The 27697-nt window shown below is 39.1% G+C and overlaps 1 protein-coding gene across 1 annotated transcript; it reads left to right on the top strand.

Annotated features, from left to right (window-relative positions):
• The first annotated feature begins 1842 nt into the window (after nucleotides 1-1842).
• alx4a (ALX homeobox 4a) lies at nucleotides 1843-23480 on the top strand. Its single transcript, XM_074616491.1, has 4 exons — nucleotides 1843-2346; nucleotides 17025-17344; nucleotides 21859-21987; nucleotides 23017-23480. The coding sequence occupies exons 1-4, from the start codon at nucleotides 1971-1973 to the stop codon at nucleotides 23338-23340; spliced, it is 1149 nt and encodes a 382-aa protein (XP_074472592.1). The 5' UTR covers nucleotides 1843-1970; the 3' UTR covers nucleotides 23341-23480.
• The last annotated feature ends 4217 nt before the right edge of the window (nucleotides 23481-27697 follow it).

Below are 27697 nucleotides of genomic sequence, written 5' to 3'. Positions count from 1 at the left end.
CACTATTTCACCTAGTAGTACATGGGTGTAAAGAATTTAACAAAACCTATACATTTCATGCTACCCAGCTCACATGTAGAAATTGACAAAAGTCAAAACACAAGCATATCTAATAGCAATATAAATATGTAATTTGACTTAAGAAAAACTGCAATATTGGGAAATAATTCTGTTGAAAATAGTATGGCTTTGAGGGACAAATCAACAGAAAATGATTGAGTGCATAGTCTTTTAAAGCATCCATAATGTAGGGCTTGACTTGTATTGTATACTAACTTTACTGACATGACACTGCTTTTAGAAACACACAAAAACAGGAACATTTCTCAACACACAATTGGATTGTATTTAATTAATTTGTGCTGTATTGGAAATAAATTGTATTTTATAGCCTTTATTATTTAAAGGGCGTATTAAGGACTAGAAGGTTTTTATAGAGGAAAATATGTCGATTGTTTAGGTGAAACTTTGTCTCATAAAGAATTAAACAGAAAAAGTGGGATTTTTTTACATCATAATTGTAAAAAAATACCTTAAAACTAATTATCCCAGGAGATCATGTATTTATGCACATTTCAAGTAAGTGCAGTGGCTGTAAAATACAGTACACAGGGCCTCTAAAATAAATCACTGCCATTGTTATTATGGACGGTTTTCCAGTTATTAAGAAGCCTATAATGACTTGTAATGTTGTGCACAAAGGAATAAGGCCTACGTTGATTTGCCGTTACAGTGAGCTCACTATAGTGCTCCACAGTGTGCACCATGTTATAGGCTCTAAACGACTCACTGCACAGATCACACATCAGTTTTCTTCAATGAAAACAGGATTTACAAATAACTCACTACCTAAAGTAAAATAATACCCATCATCTCATCTCAGAAAGATTAAATGTACAATTTTGAAATTTGAATCTTTAAATATTTGCATAAAGGTGCAGTAAATTTCTACTCCCCCCCAAAAAAACAAAGATGCACAATTGAATAGAATAGAATAGAATATATCTTTATTGTCATTGTACAAGTACAACGAATTGAAGTGTCAAATAAGTTAAATTATGTGATCTGTGGAATAAAATAAGCCTCGAAGCCAATACACATAATTGTGTGGTATAACAGCATTACTTTAAATATATATAATTTGAGTTATTTAGGTTTATTATAGACTACCCAATAATATTTTTTTATCCTAAAAATCACGACAAATTTAAAACAAAGTATTTGGTTCTTCAAGTGTTTTTTTTTTTTTTAGATCTAAATGTTTTATGGCTAAAATAAATAAGCAGGATGTAAGTGACTCTAGATTTCGTTCCAAGTGATAAATGAGACATTAAAAAAGCTTTTATAAACTAAATCACAGTTTCATTCAGAAGCCACAGAGTTGGCCTGGAACACAATGGTCTGAGTATATGGATGATTGGATGATTTGCCCTTTGATGAACCATCGCGAATGAAGCGTAAAATCATGCCCTCTCCGCCCCAGTGCCATCACTCATGGGGCTATATTCATATCCAAATTGCATTAATGTCATGTGTTAAAGCCCCCACGCCCCTATTTTGCAACCTTTTTTTTTTCCAGCTAATAAGCCTCCTAACTCGTTCATGTCATCAGCATAATCACTCTGGTAGAGGTCTTGAAGCCTGCAGAAGGAGCAGATATCTGGGTCCCCATCCTCTGAGGGAAAGACGAGTTTGTGTGTAACTCAGCTCCAAACCTGAGGGGGAGTTTTTGAGTGTTTGGTCAACGACAGTGGTTCCTGGAAAAGATCTGAATCGTTTTATAACCAAACCCAGCTGCAGTCTCTCTGTGTGTGTGCATGTGTGTGTGTGTGTGTGTAGGTTCATCTGTCTGTATGAGGTAGAGGAAGAGGAAGAGGAGGGGGTGTCTTCTCTTTCCAAGAGAGAGAGAGAGAGCGAGAGAGAGAGAGAGAAGTTTGGTCTTTTTTCTCCCCTTCACTTGTTTTTTAGGCATGAACGCCGAGACCTGTGTTTCATACAGCGATATGACATCCATGGATTCATATTATAGTCCCTCTGCAGCGGCGCAAGGTAGGGATCACCACCAGACGGACCACTTTAGGACATTCCCAGCAGCCACTGACACCAAATACAGCCCCACCACCACCTTCCTGACCAACAAAGGTCAGGCTTACGGAGACAAGTCCTCCCGGAGCCCCTTCCAGCAGGAGTGCCAGTCATTGGATGCAGCAGCTGGGCAGCAAGGCACTTTCAGCAAATACCAGCTCTTCATGCAGCAGAGGGCTCCTTGCAAAACACCCCCAGAGGAGGGCAAACTGCACCAGGAGAGCAGAGGACAACACAACGGAGCGCTCATCTCCTGCTATGGTGAGTGGAACAAACACACACACATGCACAACTTTGCAAGAGTTGCAGGTTTGGCCAAGGTGAGATGAGGCTTCCCAAGATAAAAAAAAAAAGTCCAGGAATTTTTTTGTTAACATAAGCTGTTTTTGCAACATAAAAGAAAAAAGGAAAATATGCAGCAGGAATAAGTCAAGTCAAGTCAAATGTATTTCTATAGCACATTTAAAACAACATTGAGCTGACCAAAGTGCTTTACAGACATAGTGCAGAATAAAAACAGGTTCAACAGAGCAGACAACAAAATATCACACATCCACAGACAGAGACCAAGATAAAATTCATGTGTAAAAGACTGTTATAATGAGCATTATAAAAGGCCAAGGTGAGGCTTCCCAAGAATTTTTTTTTGTGAGGCTGTTTTTGCAACATAAAAGAAAGGAAAAATATGCAGCAGAAATGTTTTATAAGTCATGTCAAGTCAAATTTATTGACTCCTCTATCCATTTTATTTATTTATTTATTTTTTATACTTTATTTCTTCCCTTTTTTCAAGGTTGTTTTCATATATGCAATTTACAGTTCGTAATTACAATAGTTTATAAACCAATTTTTAAGTAGATGAGCTTTTAGACAAACTACACTACACACTAGAAAAAACAACTTCAACATTCAAAATTGAAATAAAATTAAGAAAAGAAATAATAATAATAATAATAATAATGATAAAAAGAAAGAATAGAGTTAAAAAAACAAAACAAACGAAAACAAAAAGCCAAAAGAAAAGAGGTGGGTCTTGAGCTGAGCTTTGAAAGACTCTGTAGAGGAGATCTGATGTGGAGAGGCAATTATAACAGCTATATGCAACAAAGTTCACTTCAATCATGCATGGTCAGGATGTTTTCTCTCTCGTGTCTGGTAATACCTGTGCAGATAACTCTATAACGTCATCATCAACGTCATCATTGTTCCCACAAACCTCTCAAATAAAAGCCTGAAGTGGTTTCCATCGCACATTGATGGCGCATATACGCGTAAAAGTGGCCATCACGGATCCATGGTGCGTAAAACTGACAGAACTGAACCGTGTTTGATCCTAAATTGTCTCTTTTACTGTCTGACTGATAAAATCAACACCTGCAAAACTATTTCAACAAGTTTGGTGCTTTTAAAAAAAAATCCCCTTTTTGTTACATTTTATTCATTACATCTACTTTACCTATTTTACAAGTGCAATTACCTCTGTTTTACATTACATCTATTTTTATTTTTTATACTTCTAGTGTAACACTTCTGTTTATATTTATTTATTACATCTACTTTACCTGTTTTATTTGCTTTATAACTGTGTGTGTTTTACCTGTTATATGTTTTATCTGCCTCGTTTAGTCTTGTCAAGTATTTGTTTTAAAGCACTGGCCAGAAGTGGCAACTGTGAATCTCGTTGTATTTAATACAATGACAATAAAGCGTTCTATTCTATTCTATTCTATTCCATTCTATTCTATTCCATTCTATTCTATTCCTGTAAAATGGGAATCCTCCTTCGTGCGTAAAATCGCATCTGCAAGCTTCTCTCTCCAGCAGCAGCATCTCATCTCATCTCATCTCAGCTCGTATAACGAGTTTATGTGCGTAACACAGTTATAAGAAGAGCCATAATCGTCCAGACTATCAAATTGTCCCTTTGGCCATCAAAATTAAATTAGGGCGCATTTTAATGTGATAATCTGCATTTACAATCCTTAATATTGGAGCTGAGTCGCACAATTGAATTAGCAGGTTTTCAGATGGCACAACAACTAGTGAGCTCCAAACTGATAATATTTTCATTTCATTGCTCTGCCTGATTGGCTCCAATTAGATTTAATTGCGTGGAGACGCTCCTGTAATGAGTGAATGATGAGGGTGGGAATAAAACTTTGACCCTCGTTAGACAGCCGGACACTTTGAAGCAGCTTTCATTCATGTTTTCTTTTTTTCCCCTCGTCACAAAACCTTTTTTCCTCCCCTAACAGGAAACACACATAACACCACAATGGAAACTGCAATGTTTTTCAGATTTATCGTGTAAAAAAAAGAGGCGTCAAATGCTTTTGGTAAATTAAAATGTGGATAAACTGAATTCAGCTGGTTTTGCCTTCAATCCAAAACACACACATCCACACACACACGACCAGACCACTATGATTTGATATCACGACAGTGAATCCTCTGTGTTTTAATCCAAATATAAAGTGCTGAGCTTCAAATCAGGAAACAAACAAACAAACAAACAAAAAAAAAATGTTCTGCTGTGTGTAAATGCTGAAGAGGAACATGCTTCTTCATCATCATCATCATGTCTATGGTTTATTCGGAGGTCAAAGATCAGAACAAAATAAACAAACACATTTTTATTAAATCCTGCAAAACGCTCTGAGTGTTTTTACCTCTGAGGTTATGTGCAATAGAAATATTATGGTCTTGAATAAAGTCACAGAACCTGCAGGGTTTGTATTCTGAATGCATCTGAAATAATCCACTGAGGAGGAATCAAATAGTTCAAAATATCATCAAAACAAAAATACTAGATGAGCAATCATTTTCCTAAACTGGAGGTGCAGGCCCCCAAACAATCAGTTAAAACAACATTTTATAACTAGATACATTATATACAGTTAATGGTTAAAAAAAAAAATAGTGAGCTGTAATTGTAATAATAATAATAATACCCTAATAATAATAATAATAATAATAATAATAATAATAAAAATAAAAATAATGATAATAATGATAATGATAATAATAATAATAATAATAATAATAATAATAATAATAATAATAATAATAATAATAATAATAATAATAATAATAATAATAATGGAAGGCCTTAATCTTTTCCTCGTCTCTTTTACTTATGAAGCTGTGGTTTAGTGGAGCTGCTTGTCCATCAGTGTTAGAGACTGAAATGTTTAGTGCGCTACTTTAAGGATGTTTTGACAGTTTCTGGAAATCGGCCTGCAGAAAAAAAAAAGCCTTTACATCTCCAAAATGTCAGAGATCAATCTTTTCAAGAGCTCCACTGGTCTTTTTTTTATAACGGCTGTTAAATTTTTATCACCTATTAACTTTGACATAGATCCGGTAAATCGAGACGAAATAGAAAGGTTTTATATTATGTTGTAAATAAACCGCAGTTATTAGACTGTGAGTAAACTGCTATTCTAGTCCAAACACGAGGAAAGAAACGAATTATTTTAAAATATTAAAAAAATATTTCTCCAATTCCTACTATTTTAGGATTTTATGTTTTTATTTTATTATTATTTTTACGCACAACCTGGAGAGATCAGATGGTGTTGATGCGCATGAAGGGCTGAGTTGGTTAAACACATTTCCAGACTTCCTTTAATATTTTTTATGTCGTTGTTAATTTTTTAGACTTTTATGGTAACTATATTTATATTTTAACTAACTATATTAACTATATTTTATATTTTATGGTAACTATTTGATGGTAACTATAACTATATACAGTATCAGTGCATGTTGTCAGGTTTAGGCTCTTCTTTTTACAACTCTAATGAGCGGATTGAAGGCAGGGAAACATCCCGTCGCTTATAGACAAGAAGAGTTGTGGCATTAATGCGACTCAGATGTCAAACTTCTTCATTTCTCTGCTCACAGTGACTTCAGAGCCCTCAGACACACATTCAGACATGCAACAGGAGAGTTTTTATATTTGTAGAAATAATGTTTTATCACCTTATCTCATAGCCTTGCTACATATTTTTTAAGATGATAATGATGCAGTCTTTTAACTAGATTGAAATTCATTGGGTGGCTGTTTTTTTCCTTGTGAATATAACTGACTAGTTAACCCATCTTTTTACTGACTTGTACACCACTAACTGGACATAAATTGAAGGCAGCAGTAACATGTGCTGTAGCAAAGGAGAAAAAATGATAAATGATTCCTGATGTGTTTATTGGAAAATGCTGGTGTATTTTACTCCCTGAGTCATTTCTTTAATCAAACCTGTATTTTACACAATGGCAGGCTAGTTTCAAGTTGTCAGAGAGTGACTTTGTTGTTGTAATTTGTGGTTTGATCCGTTCAGTCAAAGGTGATCAGACGACTATAGTTTCAGGCCTGTCTGAAGCTGTGACTGAGACATTTTTGGATGAAAAACAGCATGTCTGTCTAATAAACATACATTAGAGTCACTATACCAACACAGTTATATAGTTTCCTGCTCAACACATTGCCATCATTTAGTTGCGTGAAATCAACAAGGCAGCTCTTGGAGCACAGACAGGCTGAGAGTTGGCAGAAAGAAACTGCATGAAAATGTGCGAGAAGTTTTAAAAAGACTGTTTATAGGCTGTATAAAACAACAGTAGAGGTACATGCCAAAAACAGCAAAATGTGCAGATATTAAAATGACAAAATAAAAAAAAGCAGTGGTGGAAGATGTGTTCAGGCCTTTTCCTTAAAAGTAGCAATACAACAATGTAAAACTACTTTATCACAAGTAAAAGTCCCATATTTCACATTTTACTTAGGTGAAAGTACAGAAATTTGATCAGCAAAATGTGCTTAAAGTATCAAAAGTAAAAGAAGTCAATATGCAGAGTATTAGCCTACATATATTTTGGCATAAGCAGTATTTTAATGTTAATAAACTACTGGCTATTTTGATCTACAGCACCACAACATATTTTATAAGATGATCTTGCATGTAAAATCTTAATCTGCAAAGCCACAAGTAAATACAGCTGTCAAATAAATGTAGAGAAGTAAAAAGTACAATATTTATCTATAAAACGTAGAAGATTTAAGTGGCATAAAATGGAAATAAAGTAAATGCGTCAAAAAGTATTTTTTTAGGTGTATAAAAAGTCATGCTGGCCACCAAACAATGACTCTTTTACTGTATCAGAATAAAAATGGTCAAACTGGACTTCTTGATTTAAAGAGTAAAGGGCCCTAAGGATGATTCAATGAGTCACTTCTTAAAACAGTCACCTATTGTGATCTTCCAGAGACAACACACGTCCTCTTTTGATGTGTCCGTGTCTTCCCTCAGTGTCTGAGGGTGCTGACCTTTACCCCGCCATTCCTGCCCTCGCCTGTTTGGAGAGCGGGACGAGTTTCCCTGCGCGCATACAGCAGAGAAAATCCATTTGAAACCCTATATGAAACTCTCTGGTGTCAAAGTCGCGCACATTGTAACATGTGGAGTCCAGTTTTACATAGTAAACATTTAACTACACCAATAAGACAAAGGATGGTGCTTTGTTGTTGCATGTTGAATTGTGGGCCTAATTATGGTACGGTTTATCAGGTTTTTGTCTTTTTACAGCCACTGTTTTTGCAGGGTAATGTTGCACCAATAACACACTGTTGGGGTAATTTGAAGATATAAAAGGCTTCAGTTTATTTCAGCTTAAACCATGATTTATTTTTTGGGCAAAGCGAGAGTTTGATCCAGTTCTGCTGCACTGCAAGTGTAAACGTTTCATGACAGTTATCTCCAGTAACATTCAGGTGTGATTGCACCGGCTTGTGAGATTTTGTAACTTCGATTTCCGGCCTTTTTTGTTCCCTCACCATCCTTAAACACAACCATTTCAACTAATGGCCGTCTGCGTAGATTGGTTGGAGCGGGGAGTAATGGGAACCAGCCATGCAGCCCAGACAACTGAGGCACACTTCAGCAAGTCAATGACATGAGTGGAGGTGACAAGGACTCAGGATCATTTTACCATTTAGTTCAAAGTTTGGCAGGGCAATTTACATTAGGCTCAGTTTGCATGGCCGAGTGAGAGCAGCAGGGCAAAAAGGCTGCATGCAGTCCAGGACTTCCTTCGGTCTCTTTTAGTCACCGCTTCATGTAAACTGAAGAACCAACCGTGGAGGGCTGCGTCAACACTGCACATCAGAGATTCACTTGTTTTTTACCTGTTGTGTGTCGGTATAGTAAGGTGACTTAACTTTAAATTTCTATATTATATTTTCAATTGCCAGGCCGAATAGTTTTTGTTTAATCTCAACAGTTAAGGCCGACCTTTTTGACCTCCTTGTGTACAGTCATGTGGCTTCACCAATGTTGTATCAAAAACTAGCATAACGATACAGCCTAATTTCTGTTTTTTTTTAAGTAGAAAAAAGGTTTTATTGAATATATTGAAGGTAATTGGTATTTGAAACTCTTATGGCTTTTGAAAAGTTCAATCATTTGACCACTTAAAGTAGGATTTAAACTTAAATTTAAACTACAAACATATAAATACAGTAAAACCAATTTATGTTTTTTCTTCGACAGCAGCAAAACAGTTTCCTGCAGCTATTTTGCTTTCTTACTTTTTGCTATGTTCAATATTCACTATGTGATACTAACAGAACCTGGTGTTTTTAACATGCAGTTTACTGTACTGGTAGGCCTACAAAATATACTTTATTATGTCATGTCATTTGCCAGGAATTGTTTGTCTGTCTCAATGTCTTAAAACTTTACAAACCTACCGTAATTCCATGGGTTAGGTTTGGTGGACAGAGAGGCCTTAAACGAATGATCATTAAATAGGATTTTGTTGGTTGTATTTCTGCCGTTAAACAAATTATCATTCCATACCTATGAACCTAACACATAGTGAGTTATGATTCCAAAACCCCCAGTATTGTTGCAGGGAACATTGTTAGGATGGATGTTTTGGGGTTTTTATTGGAAGTTGAATCTGTTGGAAAAAGTGATTGTGCATGTTGTTAAGTGAGTTTCCCAGCAAAGTATTTTTCATTTTATGTGCGTGCACACAAAAATGTACGCCAGCGAGTTTTTCCCACTCGGCTGGAATGTTCTCCTTCGATCAGACAACACAAACATGAGATGAAGGAAATTCTGTTTTGCTCCAAAGTCTGAGAGAAACATTTGGAGAGAGACACAGAGGGGGAGCGAGCGAGGAAGACAAAGAGTGCGTGAGAGGTGATTTATCAGTCTTGGGCTTTATGGATTTTTTTTTTCCACAGTCTGTGAATTTTGCACAGCCTGCTGAGATGGTTCATCGCTCTGCTCAGTCAGCAGAGTTGAATTTCAAAGTGACTGGCTACCTATCACATGGTCTCAAAATAGAAATCTTAAAGGAAAAAACAAAAAGTTATGTGCTGAGGTTCAGTCTGTGAGTCACATCGACTGTTTCCAAATCACAGTGGTGGCGTCTAAGGTCGACGTAGATGTGTGTGTGTGTGTGTGTATTGTCCCAAAATGTTTTAATGAATGCACCTGACACCACACCAAGCAAGAATAGTTCCAAGCTATTCATAGTCGTGTTATTTGTACTTCCAAAAGAGACAAGGTTGGATTTCAAGAACAGACGGTCAGAGAAACTTTGTATCTTCAGCAGCGCTGGAAGAAGTTTTAAGCTCTTTTACTTAAAGCGGCTCTAAGAGCTATTTTTGTACTAACAACGTATCAAACGACAATGTGCAAACAATTGGACGACGTGAAAGAGGTCACTCGTAGTGATGAACCTACAGAGAATTATCACCTGAATCTGCAGCTCCCCTCGGCTTTACGGAGCTCTATAGTGAGTCATTGTTTAGCTGTTCGGCCCTGAACTTCACTGTTTTTGGTTCACTCTCACTGCTCTTATAGTGTTGCTTTCTACCTGCCCAGCAATAAAGACAGACACAGTTAGCGACCAGCTGGTGAACATAGTGGAACATTTAGCAGCTGAAGAGCCAGATATTTCCCTCAGGAGTTGGTAGAGACCAAAAACAGAGCTACAAGAGAGTGGATAATCGACTTATATTTCCCAGGACTCCAAATGAATGATAATGCTGCTCTGTAACTGCTGGCTGTGTAAATAACAAGATCACCATATCAACTTAAACAGTGATATGTCAGTGTTGTGTTCTCGACTTGTTTCTGCTGCCCCCCAGTGGCCAAAAAAAATCAGTTATTGCAGGTTTAAAGGAGTAATGTGTAACACGTAGCCACCTGCTCTGGGTCCATACAATCTACATTTTCAGTCATCAGTTATTGAACTACTAACTAACAGCAGGTGGTCAGAATAACATCTCATAATCTTCATGTGTGGCGTCGGCCTATAATTATTGTTAGCCATCTGTGTGTTTGTGCCCTTAACTGGAGGCTGTACAGGCCGTGTACGCTTTGATAGTTCGTTTATTGGACTGAATCCAAAGTGGCAGAAATGAGAAAACGACCCACATCTTCATCTCCTTCTCCCTGTGGCCATACAGGAGACCATCCACATTCAGCCAGAACACAAACACCAGCACCGGGAGTCACAGCCGGCTGGCGGAGCGCTGGGTCTAACCTGTGTAACGGAAGCAACAGAAAGTTTGCTGGAGCTGCCGCACGCTCTTCTCCCGGCAAAGCAGCCTCCCGGCAGCAGGGAAGACGAGGCCAGGGTTCGAGTCATTTTCTCGTTTCTGCCACTTTGGATTTAATCCAATAAACCAGTGGTTCACAAACTGGAGGGTGCAGAGCTATAAAAGGGAGGGGGGGCTGAAGAATAGGTTTAGGAACAACTGCAATGAACGAACTCAATCAAAATGCACATGGACATGTACACGGATGTATTATTGACAAGCCTTCAGTGCAGCTCTACTTTATCTCGTCAAAACTGTTACTTCTTCACTTCTTTTGATAATGTTAGTTAATTCTTTTGAATGTTTTAAACAAAAATTCTGGCCAGATCTTACACATTGCATCTTTAAGTAAAAGTAGCAATGCTACAATATAAAAATACTCCATTACAAGTAAAAGTCCTATATTTAGAAGCTTTCTTAAGTATAAGTAAAACATTATTATCAGAAAATGTACTTAACGTATCAAAAGTAAGAGCACTAGAGTATGCAGCAGAATAGACCCTGCCAGTGCTGTAACATTAGGGCTGTCACAATATTGTGGCCAAAAGAATTCACGATGATATATTATCACAATATCAATAGAATAAAAAAAAAAAAAAAAAGGATCAGTCAAATTCATCTTTAAATTATAGTACAGTACAGTCCTTGAGTAAATGTACTTTAAAGTTAAATTCCTCCAGAGTAACTTAATATATTATACATATCATGTCAGAGCAGCATCAGAATCAGTGTCTCAGGAAGCCTCTGTCTTTGCAGCCAAGAAAGACTTAGGAGTTATCCCCTGTTCAAATCTTCATGTTAAATCTCAATCCATATTCTAAATCAGTAAAACAAACCCTAGAAACACGTACAAATAAATACTTTGCTTGACATGTTTCCATTCCTCTGTTCTCTGTATTTAGTTAGACAAACTGTACTCTCTATTTCCTTTCCATCTCTTCATCTCTCTTCTGTTTACGTTTCCCTCTGTTTCGGATATTTCTTTTTCAGTTTGAGCAACATGTTGTTAATCTCTCCCAGTCGCCGCGTGGTGTGTAATTTATAGCGTTTCCTCTTAACACCGTGAGCTGACCCCAGTCATCCCAGTCAATAAAGAGGCAGTGAAGGTGCCCTGTCGCTTTACAGCCAGTTAAATCACACTTTGATGTTGCCCCCTCGCATTCAACTGTGAATTAATAGCTGTCCACGCTGAATGTCTGACCCACAAGAACATTGTCATTTTGGTGCTGATGTCCACACGGGAAGTGCCTCACAATATTAAAACAATATTAACCTGTTAAGCCCTAGCCCTATCCCTCGGAAAAAATGCCTAAAATAACTGCCCAAAATGAATCAGGAGTAGCTCCTCAACCATACGGCTTAGATGTGTATATCTGGTCTCTTTTGAAAGGAAAGAAGCTAGGGAATATGAATCCATTGTAAGTAAACTAAACTATATTACCATGGAGATTATAATGGAGATGCAATAAAGGAAAAAATAAGATTTGTATCCTCACCTAGCATAAATCTTAATTTCAAAGGCAATATCACCATCATAACAAACTGAATGTATTTTACTTGCTACAACAAGCTCAGAATTTCTAGCTTCCAACGATACCAAGAACGATAGTGCAGACTTATGAGAAAATGATCGCTGATCTTTTGATCACAACTTGTTGTTATATTTACAAAGTTTATTTCTGTACAACTTTATTTTTAAAATACTTCATAATAAGACATAGTTTGGACAACATACAGTTGATTTACAGATTCTGGAAGCTGAAGACTTCAGGTTTTCAAAACAGTATGACAGGCATAAATTATATGAATAAATCATCTTCCTCCGCAGCTTTTTTGTAACTACGCCACAGGGTACGACCTGGTTTGACCCGGTACTGGGTCTGTTGGGCTTAAGAGGTAAAATCAATCCTTAGTTTGATTTTGATATCAATGCCAACAGTGACATACTATGTTGTAAATAGGGCTGCACATATAGACTGTTGTAGCGGGCTCAGTTTTAAAGCTAGTAGTAGCTTTAAAACCATGTCATACTAGCTTGTCGCGAAGGAGGCTAAATAACATCATGGCAATTTTCAAAGGGGTCTCTTGACCTCTGACCTCAAGATATGTGAATGAAAATGGGTTCTATGGGTACCCACGAGTCTCCTCTTTACAGACATGCCCTCTTTATGATAATCACATGCAGTTTTGGGGCAAGTCATAGTCAAGTCAGCACACTGACACACTGACAGCTGTTGTTGCCTGTTGGGCTGCAGTTTGCCATGTTATGATTTGAGCATATTTTTTATACTGTGAGGGTTTTATAATTAGTATATAATTAATATTTAGTATTTGTCATGGTTTTGTGTTGTTTATTGATTTCCAATAATAAATATACATTTGCATAAAGCAGCATATTTGCCCACTCACTTGTTGATAAGAGTATTAAATACTTGAAAAATCTCAATTTAAGGTACATTTTGAACAGATAAAAAATGTGCGATTAATTTGCGATTAATCACATTAAATATTTTGATCGATTGACAGCCCTAGTTGTAAAACTAAACTGTGGTGTGTGTGTGTGTTGCATGTGAAAATTTAGACTTGTATACAAACTCCTGCGTTGTTCTGTAGTCAGGTGGACATATTCACATGAGCTAAACTTGAACCTAAACTTAAACCTGAAATTACCATACAGCTTGTTCTGAAGAACTTTCTGTGAATTTGATTTCTGCAGAACTTTGTCTGTGTCCACCACACAGAGCTGCAGACTCTCCTCTCTTCGCAGTAATTGGACCAGATGCTGCCTGCTGGACCCACTGCAGTGAAAATAGAACATTCTGTGGTTGCAACTCCGAGCGTTTTGCATGGCATATTCATCTGAAGAGCAAAAAATAAGAATTTTGGTTGGTTTGCTGGATTATTGTTGGGACATATATGTGTTGATGCAGAAGTGCAGGTGTAAGCTGTCTTTTGTGGAAGAAAAAGCCCTCATGAACGTTGAGATAGAGGTTTGGATGCAGCATATGTTTTTCATAGTCACTCCTTCCTGCCTCCTTCCACAGAGACTATATCCTGACAGGCATTGTTTGCGGTAAGACTTTGCTATGTTCTTCATACATATGGTGTCCCCTGCAGGAGGGCCCGTTGATGTTCACCTTGTGCACTGTCGGAGAGCCTCACAGCTACGGCAGATCGTATGGATAACAAGCAGGAGATTGTCACAATACCCCGCTCCTGCCAAAAAAACATCAGTGACGCGCGATATAAACAATGGCCTTTGATCAGCGAGAGGCCTCGTGATTTCAAACAGCCTGACAGCTCTTGCCTTGTGGGGACTGTGGGTGCCAGCCAGGGAAATATGATGAAATAACTAAAGACTATTTATGCTGGGACAAAACACATTTGGTCCCTTCAAGCCTAACAGGATGTGTTACTCATGGACAGCAAGGCAATGTCCCTGGCGTTAGACCCCAAGCGAGCAGTCTGCCACAAAAATATGGCCCCTCAGCCCGAGTCCGTTTCCAGCACTGTAGGGCAAACATCTCAGGAATAAGAGTCACAGAAATGCATCATGGTTCTTCGATCCCAAACTACATAATGCAGACTGTATAGCACTTCACTCTCTTTTTGCAAGGCTGAGTAAGATCAACTGAGGTTTCAGTTGGAGTGAATAAAAACGTACCATTACTAGACCTGGGTATCAAACCTCAGCACTACCAACTCAAATGTGTTTGTAGCATTAGGCCTATATAAAAACTGTCAAGTAGCGAAAACTAGCATTGATTGCTCTCTCAAATTTTTAATCTACTTCTGTATTTATATCTTATAAAGCTTTGCTTTGCCTTCTTTTGTTAAAAGAAAGAAAAATATTGTACATTTTCTAAATTATTATTTTGGTATCAGTAACGAGAGTCCTATTGGCACTGGTATGAAAAACATTCAAGCAAAACCAGCCCTAGCCATTAGATTTTACAATATTCAGTCCTCAATAAATAATAAAAGTTCCCCAAAATATAGCCACAAACAAATATACACTTAAAAATAATAGGAAAATATGTCCATGAAATAATAGTTTGGCCAAATATATCACTCTATTCATTTATTACATGCACACTACGGAATTTGTAGTTTTAATCCTTAACTCATGGAGAAATCCGACAACCTTTTGACCTTTTCAAACATCTTTGTGTCTACATCTTGGTACTATAATTCATCATTTATCCTACTAAAATGTGTAACTAGGGCTGGGCGATATAGTATGGACAAAATCTTCTATCTCGATGACGATATATATCACAATATAGCATTTTTTCTGGTAATTCAATAAATAGTCTATATGAAATAACCACACGGTAAAGCTTATTTTTGTATACTCCTGCATGAATTTAATACATGACAAATGAAAAGTACCGAGTATTTTCTCATTTAATTAGGAACGTTTGTGCAAAATGAACATAACGGTTTCAAGTGAAATGATAGAGAAAAAAATTATAAAAATATTTCCATCTTCTATGTTTACATGCATGCACACAAATACAGAGTAATCAGATTAAGACAGTAGCTAATTTAACTACACTGAGGTATAGAAATTTGAGTTATTATGTGCTTGTTATTATCAATATAGACGGCATAATTGTGTATCATGATATCTCAATATATGATTTCATCACAATACGATTTCATTGAAAGATGATAAATTATCACGTTGAATTATCGCCCAGCCCTACGTGTAATAACGTTGCACTTGAAATATACACCTTTGTGCACATGTCTATGACAAGATATCCATTCACCTCACCTTGCAGCACATTACCCAACATGGCCCTGAGTTGCGGGTCACTGGGTGTGAGTGTGAGAGATCTTCTGTGCTGACTGCTGAGTGCTGAGATTTGCACTCGGAGCTCGCATGAACGCACACACACACACCTCCTGGTTCTAACCTGACAAATGGTTTGATGGGCCGAGACGTCCTCGATTCTGAAAATAACCTCACCTCAGATGGTATCGAAGGAGATGCAGGAAGATGCAGAGCTGCGAATCGCCACTAGACTGAGCCAGAGAGAGAGAGAGAAAGAGCGGGCTCACATGCAGGCCTCATTAAGACGCCTGAAACTAAAACACTTTGAGCTATTACATCCTCCTTGACGTGGATGTGTTTTAATCCAAAAATGAATAAACTGGATAGTTCAGTGAAGGGCAGCAGCAGGGCGTAAAAAAGAGCTGCCAGCTAAGACTAGAACAGAGACACGGCTACGGAAATTTATGATCAGAGAGCTGCCTGAGGTTTTACAGTTAAGCTGCAGTTCGTGGAGAAAGCAAGTGTGTGAGATAGAGAGAGAAAGAGTACAAAGATGGGGCTTTCTCTTTTTTTGTGGCTAGGAATTGCAAATTAATTGCGACAGTCTTGCTGCCAGGTGACTTCGCAGCCACATGATAGATCTCTACCGAGGACTGAGTGAAAGAGAGAGAGTTGTGCGGGTGGTTGGGGGGGTATGCGGTAAAAAAGCTGCAACTTTCTGTCAGTCTCAAATTATGGGCCAGGGTGTCTATTCCCCAGCACATCACAGAATGATCTACGGGCTACAACTGGATCCCGTAAGCAGCCAGTGATCCAGGCCATCCATTACACAGGCAGCTACAGACAAACAAATCGACACGCCGCGCGCCAGATTTCACAACTGTCACAGAATTTCCTCACAAATAAAGCGAGAAATTCCTCTGTTCCACCCTATCAGACCCCATGAGTTATTATGCTGATCCCACAAATAAATTATGAATGTACTGCCAGAGGCAAGCCACTGAATATTAGAGTTGAATAGAGGCTCACTAAACATCTGTTTGCTTACTGAAGGTACTAACAAAAGATTGCTTGTCCTAATGCATGACAAAAATCATTCTAGAAAGGTGAAAAAGACCACAATGTAAATCCTCTTTCTGCATGGATGTGAAATGTGATAAAACTCCATTTCCCAGAAGTTTTTTAGGGGCAAATATATATTATATTATGGATAGATCGTATTGCAAAAAAAAAAGCCAGCTTCAATATTTTGAATGAGGCACCAAAACGAGGGAGTTGAGGATCTTTGAAGTTTCAATATTAACAGCTTTCTCTGCATACTTTATTGTCTTATTCATCTGAAGAATCTGCACACATGGCTTAAATCAGTTCAGCCATAATAGAATAGCAGTAGAACATAACGCATTACATGTCTTTATATTCACGTTCATCTTCAGTTAGATGGCAACACATTCGCAAAGATTTGTCCTTTTCAATCCTGCTAAAAGTATAAAAACAGAAACCTGTGTTTTAACAGTTTTCATCTTCCTTGCTATATCTCTGCAGGTAAAGACAATTCAGGTCTGACAGACTCTGACTTGGCACCGGACTCCGACCCACCTGGAATGGACACCAGCTACCTGGCTGTGAAGGATCAGGGCGTGAAGGCGGCCTCTGATAGGCCACCGGGCACAGATTTGTCAAGCCCTCTGGACAAGGGCGACGGCGGTGAAAGCAACAAGGGCAAGAAAAGGCGCAACCGCACGACCTTTACAAGCTACCAGCTGGAAGAGCTGGAGAAGGTTTTCCAGAAGACGCACTATCCTGACGTTTACGCCCGGGAGCAGCTGGCACTGAGGACTGACCTCACTGAAGCCCGTGTGCAGGTAATGCAGAACACACAACAGAAACACAAACAAATCAAAATGTCTAATAAAAGACTGAGGATAATACATGGCAACCACATGCCTGTCCTATCAACGAGTAAAAAAAGAGCTCTCCGTCACAGCAGAACAGAGGATGTTTTAACAACACAACCTCATGGATCCTTCAACATCTGCAGCTCTGCAGCGAGATAACGTCACTCACATAACAACATGAGAGATTTATCTGGTAATGTGGGAGTCAAGGGGAGAGAGAGTGGGGGAGTGGGAGCTAACAGAGGCCAGGGGGCCCATGGGGCTGAGGTTGGAGCTGCCTGGGCCTCATGTGCAGATTTAGGAGAGCAGACTTTCATCAACATATGAGGAGACTCTGCTGTGTGTCGACGGGATCGACTCAGTGGCCTTTTTCTTTGTACCTGAGCTCTTCTGGGTTCCTGAATTTGTGAGTTCAGTTCTGCTGGTATTAGTGGAGCCTGAGGCGTACAGTACCTCTCTGACTGAAACCCTTCGAGTGACCTTCTGGCCTGATTTACATACAATCCACTCATGACTGCTGTAATGCATTCCACCACTGATGAGCAGAGTTGTGTGTACAGTATGTGTGTGTGTGTGTGCATGTACGTGTGCACCACGGACTACCAAAGCCCCTGGATTTTCTGTGTTTTTCTTTCATTAACATCCTGTTCAGACAAGAATGTGTCCCTGCTGTGGGTGTGAAACCCTTCCCATGAGCTTTGAGCAAACTAGTGACTGATATTTCAAGTCATATCTGAATTTTGAGCAACTTTTAGGCATATGAAGCATTCCAGTTTTTGCTAAAAACTAATACAAAGACATCATATTTTGGCTATATTTTTGTTGTGTGCCAGTGCCGTACACAGGGATGAGATAAGAGCTCGATTGAAAACCATCTTTTACATGACAAGCTGGAACAGTGACCAGAAAAGCTTCGCAGTGAAACACAGGAAGTCTGTGCAGCCGCAGGGTTATAACTCAACCCCGAGGCTCTGAAGGTATGCCGCTCTGCTCTGCTCTGCTCCGCTGCTCATACTATCACAGACCTGCCTGCCTCAGATGGATGCAGCTTTACAGCCCTCGGCTCTCCCAGCGGTCCTTTCAAACACTCAAGTTAAAAAAGATAAAAGACACGAGATGCCTAGTCAGTCAGAGAACAGGGCTCTGTACTCTATTCAAGTCATGCACACGCAAAAAGACCCACAGCTCATGAATTCATGAGTCTGGTGTGAAAGATATGCCTTTACTGCTGCTGAAAAATGTACTTTAACTTTTAAAATTTACAAGCATTTTTGTTCAAATATGAAAAATGCCTAAAGTATGTGAATGTAATTCTGAGGCAGGCCGATATTACACCTCATTGTCTGAGGGTTCTCACGCAATAAAAACAAGGGGCGTTCAGTTGAAATACGTTGGTCTGGAGTTGTTTGCTTTTTCAGTGTCGGTTTCAAAGGGAGAAAGTAAGTTCAGATCAGAGTCATATGCACTACAGATACACAGGGAGGTCAGGGGTCAAGGGTCGGGGTTTCAACAACATCACATTTCTCAGATTTGCCGTTCTGTTAGCCCAGAGAGCTCACAGAGCCGAGGTGGCATCTGACATGTGGAGTTCAGCGGGCAAACACAGGTGTCCATATGAGTTTATAGATCCAAACAGTTAACAGAAAACGAAACGCAGGAAAACCTGATTTGACCAATTAGGAAGGAGACGATGGTTCAGTCCAAAACGCGGTCAGTCCAATTTGCAGATATGCTAAAAGGGGTCAATCATTTTATGCCACTTTAGAAATATTTAAAAACATTTGTTAAACTAAGAAGAGTGAGGAATCATGACAAAGACCATTTTTTTAAAAAAACAACTGAAAATATAATATAACTATTCTAATTGATGCTCCCAAAACCATTTGTCAGATTTAGGGATTATATTAGTCAATTAATCAATCAATCAATTAATGAACAGGATGAAAATACGCTACTATTTTGATAATCAATTAATAATTTATGTTACAAGCAAAATTGCCAAATAGTCCCATGTTTCAGCTTCTTAATTGTGAGGATTTGACGCTTTTTATATTATTATTATTATTATTATTATTATTATTATTATTATTATTATTATTATTATTATTTTTATTATTATTATTATTATTATTAGTAGTAGTAGTTTTGAACTGTTAGAACTAAACCAGCAATATGAAGACATAGGGCTGGGCGACATGGCCCAATCTCGGTAACGATATATACCGTATCACAATATAGCATATTTTCTGGTAAATCAATAAATAAACAGTCTATATGAAATAACCACAAGGTAAAGCTTATTGCTGCATACTGCTGTGTGAATTAAATACTTGACAAATGAAAAATACAGACTATTTTCACATTTTAAGAACCTGAGTGCAAAACGAACAGAAAAGTTTTAAGTGAAATTATAGAGAAAAAATAAATAAATACAGACCTAGCCTATATCGCATTAGAAACAATATAGAAAAATATATACGGTAGACATTTTTATATTGTTTTGACAATACATATCATCATATTGCCAAGCCCTATAAAAGACATAACTTAGGCTTCCGAAAATTGTTATGGCCATGTGTTCACACATTTGAAAGACTAAACAATTAATGATTTACTGCTAATAAAATAAATAAATAATTGTCAATTTAATCAATAATGAAAATAATCTTTAGTTTCAGCCCTAGTCAGTTTGACAGTTAAATATATAATTCATACCTTTATGAATTATATATTTGAGATGAAATGCACAATATTTGAACTGTTAACAAGTCTTGACAATGAAACATTAAATCGAAAACCTCTGTGTAACAACACAAAAAAGATTATTGTCAAATGTCCTGCACTAACCTTTAATTGACCAGGGAAATAAGAAATTATGTGGTGGAGGTTTCTGGATAAAATAGAACAAACTTACATTTAATGAGCAACGACAGTGGTCAGAGGTGTTTCCATGATATTATTAGTGCTTTGGGGGGTGTTGGAAAAGCGAAGCCAGGCTCAGCCGTGGATTTCTTTTCACTCTGGTATGGAAGCTGACATGAGTGACAGCAGAGGCAGGTTATCAATCCTCTGAGCCGGTCTCTCACTTCAAAGTGTTTTCAGCCCCATACAGCTCTCCTGCTGGGGCCAGTTTGGCATTTCTCTGCTCTTTCTCTCTGGGGCTGTAACATAAATAAAGCCTCATTGAAAGTCCACCAGCTACTTAAGCTGTCATGGTCTTTACCAATTACTGTCACGACGCAGTGTGTGCAACACAAAAATATGTTCTCCCTGTATAATAGCCAACAGACTCGGCACCGAGCAGACAGTGAGCAGATGAGAGCTGGAGGTGACACTACAGATACCTTACGCGCATATTTTAATGTAGAATAATCATTTATGTAGAGAAACACAGTGATCTTGTATGGGGTTGTGGATGCTGAGTGAAATCATCAAGGAGAGAAGGATTACGTCCTCTAGTCTGTGTGCTTCTTTAATTTAGGAGGAGACATCATCTCAAAGCCAGGAGCTTTCGTCCTCAGGAAATTAAAAAGGAAAATGCAAACAAACCCCAGTTATAATCCCATCTCACTTTTCAATTTCCTATATTGCCTCCTTAGATTTATGAGCAAAGAGCGGATACATGAAATAGGAGAAACCATATCAAGGACTTGTCAGGCGGGAGAAGTTTTTGTTGCTAAATTTGTGCGATAATCAGTCCAATCAGGGAGAAACAATCAGATAGTCAAGAGTTGTATAACAAACCTCTACATTTTGACATTTGAAGAAAAGCAAGTCAGGTTTAAAGCCCATCGGAGAGGCTTTAGATCACTTCCACACACTCTCAGACGGTAATTCAAACACAATAATGCTTTCAATAAACAACGGTGTCATATTTAGATGTCATGGATGATTATAGGAAACTTAAGTCATGAGAAAAAGGCCTACTCTTGGCAGACAACAAATAAGCAAAGGTGAGATGGACGAGATCTGTTTACATTTTGTTTTGAGGACCTCAGTGAAGTGAAGGTTGCAGCACACTGTTTACTATGAAGGCTATTTCGCCCTTTTTTCCTTTTACAATTTCCAGTTTCTTTGCTCCTTTGGCTCAGCCTACGCAGACTTACATCTATATTACTTCCATCGCGTCTACAAATTGTTTTTGTGTCTTTGCACCGCAAGTTCACACTCTAGTTTGATGTGCTGCAGATATCATGTTGGATATTTGAACCTCTCAGTTCTGCTCGGGATCATCTTGAAGGGAACTTAGATTCGTATCTGTAGAAAAGTATTTCCTTCAGATTTGGGGGAAACTTCCTGTTAAAGGATTTAGCTAATCACTACACTCCTTTTTCCCTTTTTTGTATTGTAAACATCACCTTGACCCAAGACCCAGACTGGATCAATTGCTAGATGAAAGTAAAGATCTCATGTTCTCTCAGACAAAAAAAATGCTAACAATCCTGCCAGTTTTATGACATTCACACATTTTCTCTCCGCAGGTGTGGTTTCAGAACCGAAGGGCGAAATGGAGGAAAAGGGAGCGTTTTGGTCAGATGCAGCAGGTCCGAACACATTTCTCAACAGCTTATGAGCTGCCTCTTCTGACGCGTCCTGAGAACTACGCACAGGTACACAATGACTACTTCAATACATAGTTTTATTTTAGCCCATTAACTCCAGATCACAAACATTTTTCTCAACGTGATTTCTAGGAGTCAATTGGTTGATTGTTCTACTGTTGTTACATCTTTACTTTGTTTCCTGCCTTCCATGTTTCAGTCATTTCTACTTGCAGACTGGAAACTTGCTCATGTTCACTACAACGACCATTTAACAGCCTTCATTTGATTGTCAAAGACAGTTATGTGGTTATGGAGTGGTAATGCAGTTGTCAGCAATAACAAATGTATATGATGTACATTTTGGGAATTACACTTACTCACTTCTTGCCAAGAGTTAGGTGAGAAGATCGATACCACTCTGAGGCTTGAGCCAGCAGGCAGTTAGTTTAGCTTAGCATAAAGACTGGAAATGAGGGGAAACAGCTAGCTTGTTTCTTTCAAAATCTGCCTACGATTACCCCTAAAGCTCACAAATTAACAAGTTATACCTCATACAAAAAGTGTGAAAAAGACGATTTGTGTTTTCTCTGAAGTTACGTGCAAGAACTATTTTTTATCCGGGCACAGCAACTTCCTGGAGTCTTTGTTCCTTGTTTGCCTTTTGTGTTGGCTTTTCCAACATATAGCTATAACTAATACATGCAAATGCTTTTTGACAGCTAACAACTGTTTTTGAATGCAACAATAAGGAAGGGTTTCACAATTGTTTCCACTCACAACGGCAGTACCATGCAACAATAGCGTGACTAAGACAAAAACTTAAAAGGCATGTAAATGCTCACTGGCATGGATTGCCTATCGAAAGCACATTTTTATTTTCCTTGTGTACTGAAACCAAATGGAAACTGACAGGAAATGAATCTAAAAATCTTGGTAATTGCCAGCAGTAATCTAGTTTATACACAAAAGTTAATGGGCTAAACAGCCAGTGCTGTGTGTCTGTATATTAGTTATATAATAAGAAAGAAAAAAAGTGGGGTTGATGCCACAGTTCTGTCAATCTTTAACAACATTGATTTCCCATCAACATTTCAGATTCAGAACCCCTCTTGGATCGGTGGCAGCAGCGCGGCATCTCCCGTGCCGGGCTGCGTTGTGCCCTGCGACACCGTGACCTCCTGTATGACACCTCACCCCCACTCTGCCAGCGGGATGTCTGATTTTCTGGGCATGCAGAGCCCCGGAGGTCATCATGTGGGACAGGCTCACATGGGCAGCTTGTTTGGAGGGCCTCCCGGCATGGCTACAGGCATCAACACGTACGACCTGAACATGGACCCTGACCGCAAGTCCTCCAGTATCGCCGCTTTGCGCATGAAGGCCAAAGAGCACAGTGCAGCCATATCTTGGGCCACATGATGTGTTGATACCTGCTGGATTTGGGGGACCTTGTTGACCCCTGAGATGTCTACACAAACCCAGCATGGGGTGAGGGTGGCACTATAATTGAAAACTCTAAAGGCAACAGTGACTACCTTCATTAATGTTGCAATAAAATTATTATCCAAATACACGGACGGGTGAAGATTACTCCAAGAGAGAACAACAAGAGATTTGGCAAGATAAGTGGCGTGGCACTGCCATGTTTCTCAACCGCTCTGGTGGGAGAAAGCAACCGCAGTGTGAGCTTTGTGGAAAGGAAAGCCTGGTGGGAGGTGATGCTGTACTGTATAACAGGAGTTGCAGTGTAGTTCAGATGATAGGCGAAGGAAAATAATTTCAAACAAATCCATGCACTTATTTGCTAAAAAATACAGGAAATTGTGTTTGTACAGTGCTTTCAGTGCCATTGTAGTTCTCTGTTCAGGTGCTGTTTTATTCTTACCTTATTATTTAAATTTTGAGTGTTATTGTTTTTTTTTTTCCTCCAGTCATTTTGTTACTGGTTTTGTTTTGACAAATAGTTCAGCAAGCATCCTTAAAAACTGAAATTATAAATTCGTTGTTATATGAAATGTTCCTATTATTCTAAGGCAATCATTATCAGCATTAGCAGATGTGTGTAACTTCAGTCACACCGTTGCTATGAAAAACTGTTTATACCCAGCATATCTGTCACGTTATGAAGCTTCTCGGATTCAATGCAAACATTTCAGTTCCTAAAAACGTCAGAGGTGGCTCCACCCTCTAAGCATTTAAAAGTCAAACAGATGAAATGTGGTTTGTTTTAGTGCGGTCAGGGTGAGAGATCCACCTGCCGCACTGACGCAGCGTGCTGATGGCCAGAGAGAGGAAGGGATGGAGGAGGAAGTGGTGTGTGGGAGTATGCGAGGGGCACAGCAGGCCTGCTGCTCTCAGGGCTGAAGAGCCTGGGAGCGCCAGCCTCCAAACAGAGCCAGCTCTGTTTTCAGGAGGACAGACTCCGAGTGGACATGACTGTGCCCCCTTTTGCATTTCCAGTCTCAGGAGTTTCAGAGAGAGAAGTGCCTACTAGTCAGTCATTCTGCCAGAAATAACACCGAAACCAGCAGCAGCCCCCTTTGAAACAGAGGAGGCTGGTGGAGATTACACAGAGTGTGTTGACACGTTTAAACACTGAAAGGATGTCAGTGTTCAACAGCCTTTTCTGGACTTCAACACGGCTGTCTTTGGCCGACCGGTAAACGGTCAAGAAGCAGCTCTGGCATAAGATTTATTGTATTTCTTTCTCTTTTTCTGTCGTTATTTCTATCAAATCCAAACAAAGGACGCCATCGACCACATTAATGCAGAGTAACCTCTCGTCTTCAGTGAGATTTCGACTACATCTCAGTTGGATGTTGCACCTTGGACGACTCAGCACAGGCTTGAGTATTAAATATCAGCTTCATCCTCCAGCTTCAGACACCCTGAAGTCCTATTTTACCACAAAAAAACATGCTTCTGTTCATCACATATTACATTACATTACATTTCCTGAGGTAGCAAAGCCTCATCATCAACCAGGCACAGTGGGCAACTAACCCAGGGCCCTAAACCCAGATTCACTGTGTCCGTTTATTCTTTTGTGAATTTGATTCATTACAAATTTGTTTGTGATTTTGCACCGCTACAGTGCAATAATAACTGGGTCATGCATTATTACATAATCTTGTGGCCTTATCTTGTAAAGGAGCCGTGTGTCAAAAGATAGTTCTAAAATATTTTTTATTTATGTTGTGCTAACATGGTGTATAAGAAAGGGATAATGTACAGCGAGCCGACAGGGCGATGCAAGACCCCTCCATGTTGGGATGCAGAATCGCCCTGTCTGGGTTTATTTCACAACAATGACCTGCCAGCTGTACATTATCTCGCTTATTACACGACTACTTACTTAAGAAATCAATAATTTGAAACAAAAACGGTCCACCTTTCAAAATATAGTCTACAATATCATGCCTGGTATCGTTGGAAACTAGAGATTTTGAGCGTGTCGTGAATTTTCGTCAAATTTACAGTCCTCGTTGTGGTAAAGAGTAGCAGAATACATTCAGTTGCATCATCATTATGTAAGGGATAATGTACAGGGCGTCAGGGTCCACCCTCTCGGGGTTTATTTCATAACAATAACCCGCTCGCTGTACATTATCACGCTTATTACACAGCTACTTACAATTTGACACAAAAACGGTCTGCCAGAGTCCGACATCAGAACCGCGCCCATAGCAACGATCTATTAGACATAGTAACGGTCTGATATGAAGAAATAAGAGACCGTAGAATGCAGTGATTGACCAACCAGAATCGAGTATTCAACAAAGCCGTGTAATAATAAATAAAATGGTGTTTAATTAAATAACTGTACAACAAACTAAACAGAAAAATTGGGATCAGGTAATATTCCAGTATAATTGTACTGCTCTATAGTGAGCTGTGTGTACTGTCCTTTAGGGGAACTTGGAGGAAACATGGGCACGACAGCTAATGTTAACCCCAAACAGGTTAATCCGGCCACAAGACACGATGATGGTCAAAGTTTCAGTACAAACAGGAAGATCACGTGTGAAGTTTGAGCCCAAACTATTTTGGCATGATATCTGAGCAGGACCTGTTTTAGTAAAACCACTAACGCGTCAGAAATCATGTTCCCTGTCGCCACTCTGGTTACAGCCTTTCCTCTCTGTTTATTTCTATCAAGGCTTAGAATAATATGTTTGTCTCTCTGTGGAAAGAGAAGAGGAGGGGGCCAGCCAGAGATGAGCCTCAAATCATATCCATATCCTCGTATCATTCGAATACTAAACCTTACTTCTTCCCTGGTAACTCCAGTGACAGAAATAGCAGATGAGGTTATGCATGTTCTTCCTTTGTTTGCAAGGCCTGATTTAAAGCGGAACAAAAGGTTTCAGCGAGCAAACCTGATACCTTGTAGTACACCTTCAGGCTGAGCAACCGTAGATAATTCTCTAAACCGAACCACATTCACTGTCCTTCTGGGCAGGTAAGAGAAGTGGGGATGTAATATCATCACATCAGGTCACCCCCGGAGTCCTCCAAATTACATCCAGTTCTACTCCCCCCGACCCAAATCCAAGGCATATGCATAATCCTGACTAAAGAGTACATATCTCTGACTTAAAACTGAGAGGGTCTCCTTGCAAACGTGGACATGGGGCCCCCTGTTCTCTGGCTGTGGGGTTGGACGGAGGGCGAGCCGCGAGGGCGTCTGCTGTGTTCCGGTGTTCTGGGAAAAGGACAGCGCACACAGCTGCGCTCAGGGGGTAAATGCAAAACAAACATGCCTCACACATGCTTCCCCCTCAGCTGTCATGGCTCTGCTTTCAAAGATCCCCCCCTCTCCTCAGTACACACACATACACATCGCTCTGTGCCTCTCCCTTTGCTCACTACCACTATGTCCACTGGCTCAAGAGCTGCAGCCCCCCGTTCGCAGGGTCCGATGCACAGCCGCACGGCCAACCCAGGAAGGCTTTTTAATTAACGCTGAGCCATGTGGAGGCTGTGGACTGCAGTATTGTGTGTCAGGACAGACAGGACCGTCTGTCTTCTAGTCGGTTTAACGTAGACACGGTGCACAGAGACATTCTGGCATTCAGTAGCTCAGGTTTACACAATGCATCCTCACTGGTTTCACTCGTCTGTGTATTTAAGCTGCAATATTCTTGGACTGAAACATCTCCAGTGATGTCTTCCTCCACTAGGAAGCACAGACACTCTCAATCTACTTGTCCTACAATCACATAAGGACTGTCAATGCAAGATTACATCAAAAACCTCTCCCTCCTGTATGCTGCATAACTCCATCCCTGAGTGATGAAGTCATCGTCCACCTTTCTCATTTTTCTAATACTACTGAAGTCAGGCAATCAGTATAGGAGTAAATATAAGATAACTATGCGTGCTGTTGAGTGCATGTACATTTTCGTGCATGCAAAATGGATTGAAGTGTTATAAGACTCTTGGAAAACTAATTAGAGGTTATGTTTTATTTTGTGAGACAGTTTATCGAGTATTTGAGTGTATCACTTTTTTTCATTTGGTGGTAAAATTGTATTTTCCAGAGTTGTGTTTGAACATTGTTTTTCTCTTGATATGTAATTCTTATGAGTTTCAAACGTTTTTTTTTTTTCTCTAAGTTTTTGTGGCTTTAAGCTGTCTTTTGAACTGAGTGTATGAATTTACTCATGCTTGTGTTTTACGTTTTGTGTGTGATTAAAGTACAATAAGTTATTGCACTTCTATTCAGAATCTGTATTTGTCATTTAATTTGTTAGGAAATGTAGTACATGCTTGA

The sequence above is a fragment of the Sebastes fasciatus genome, chromosome 2 (genome assembly GCF_043250625.1).
Source record: "Sebastes fasciatus isolate fSebFas1 chromosome 2, fSebFas1.pri, whole genome shotgun sequence".
In the NCBI taxonomy this organism is placed as follows: domain Eukaryota; kingdom Metazoa; phylum Chordata; class Actinopteri; order Perciformes; family Sebastidae; genus Sebastes; species Sebastes fasciatus.
This window is presented reverse-complemented; position numbering and strand designations above follow the sequence as displayed.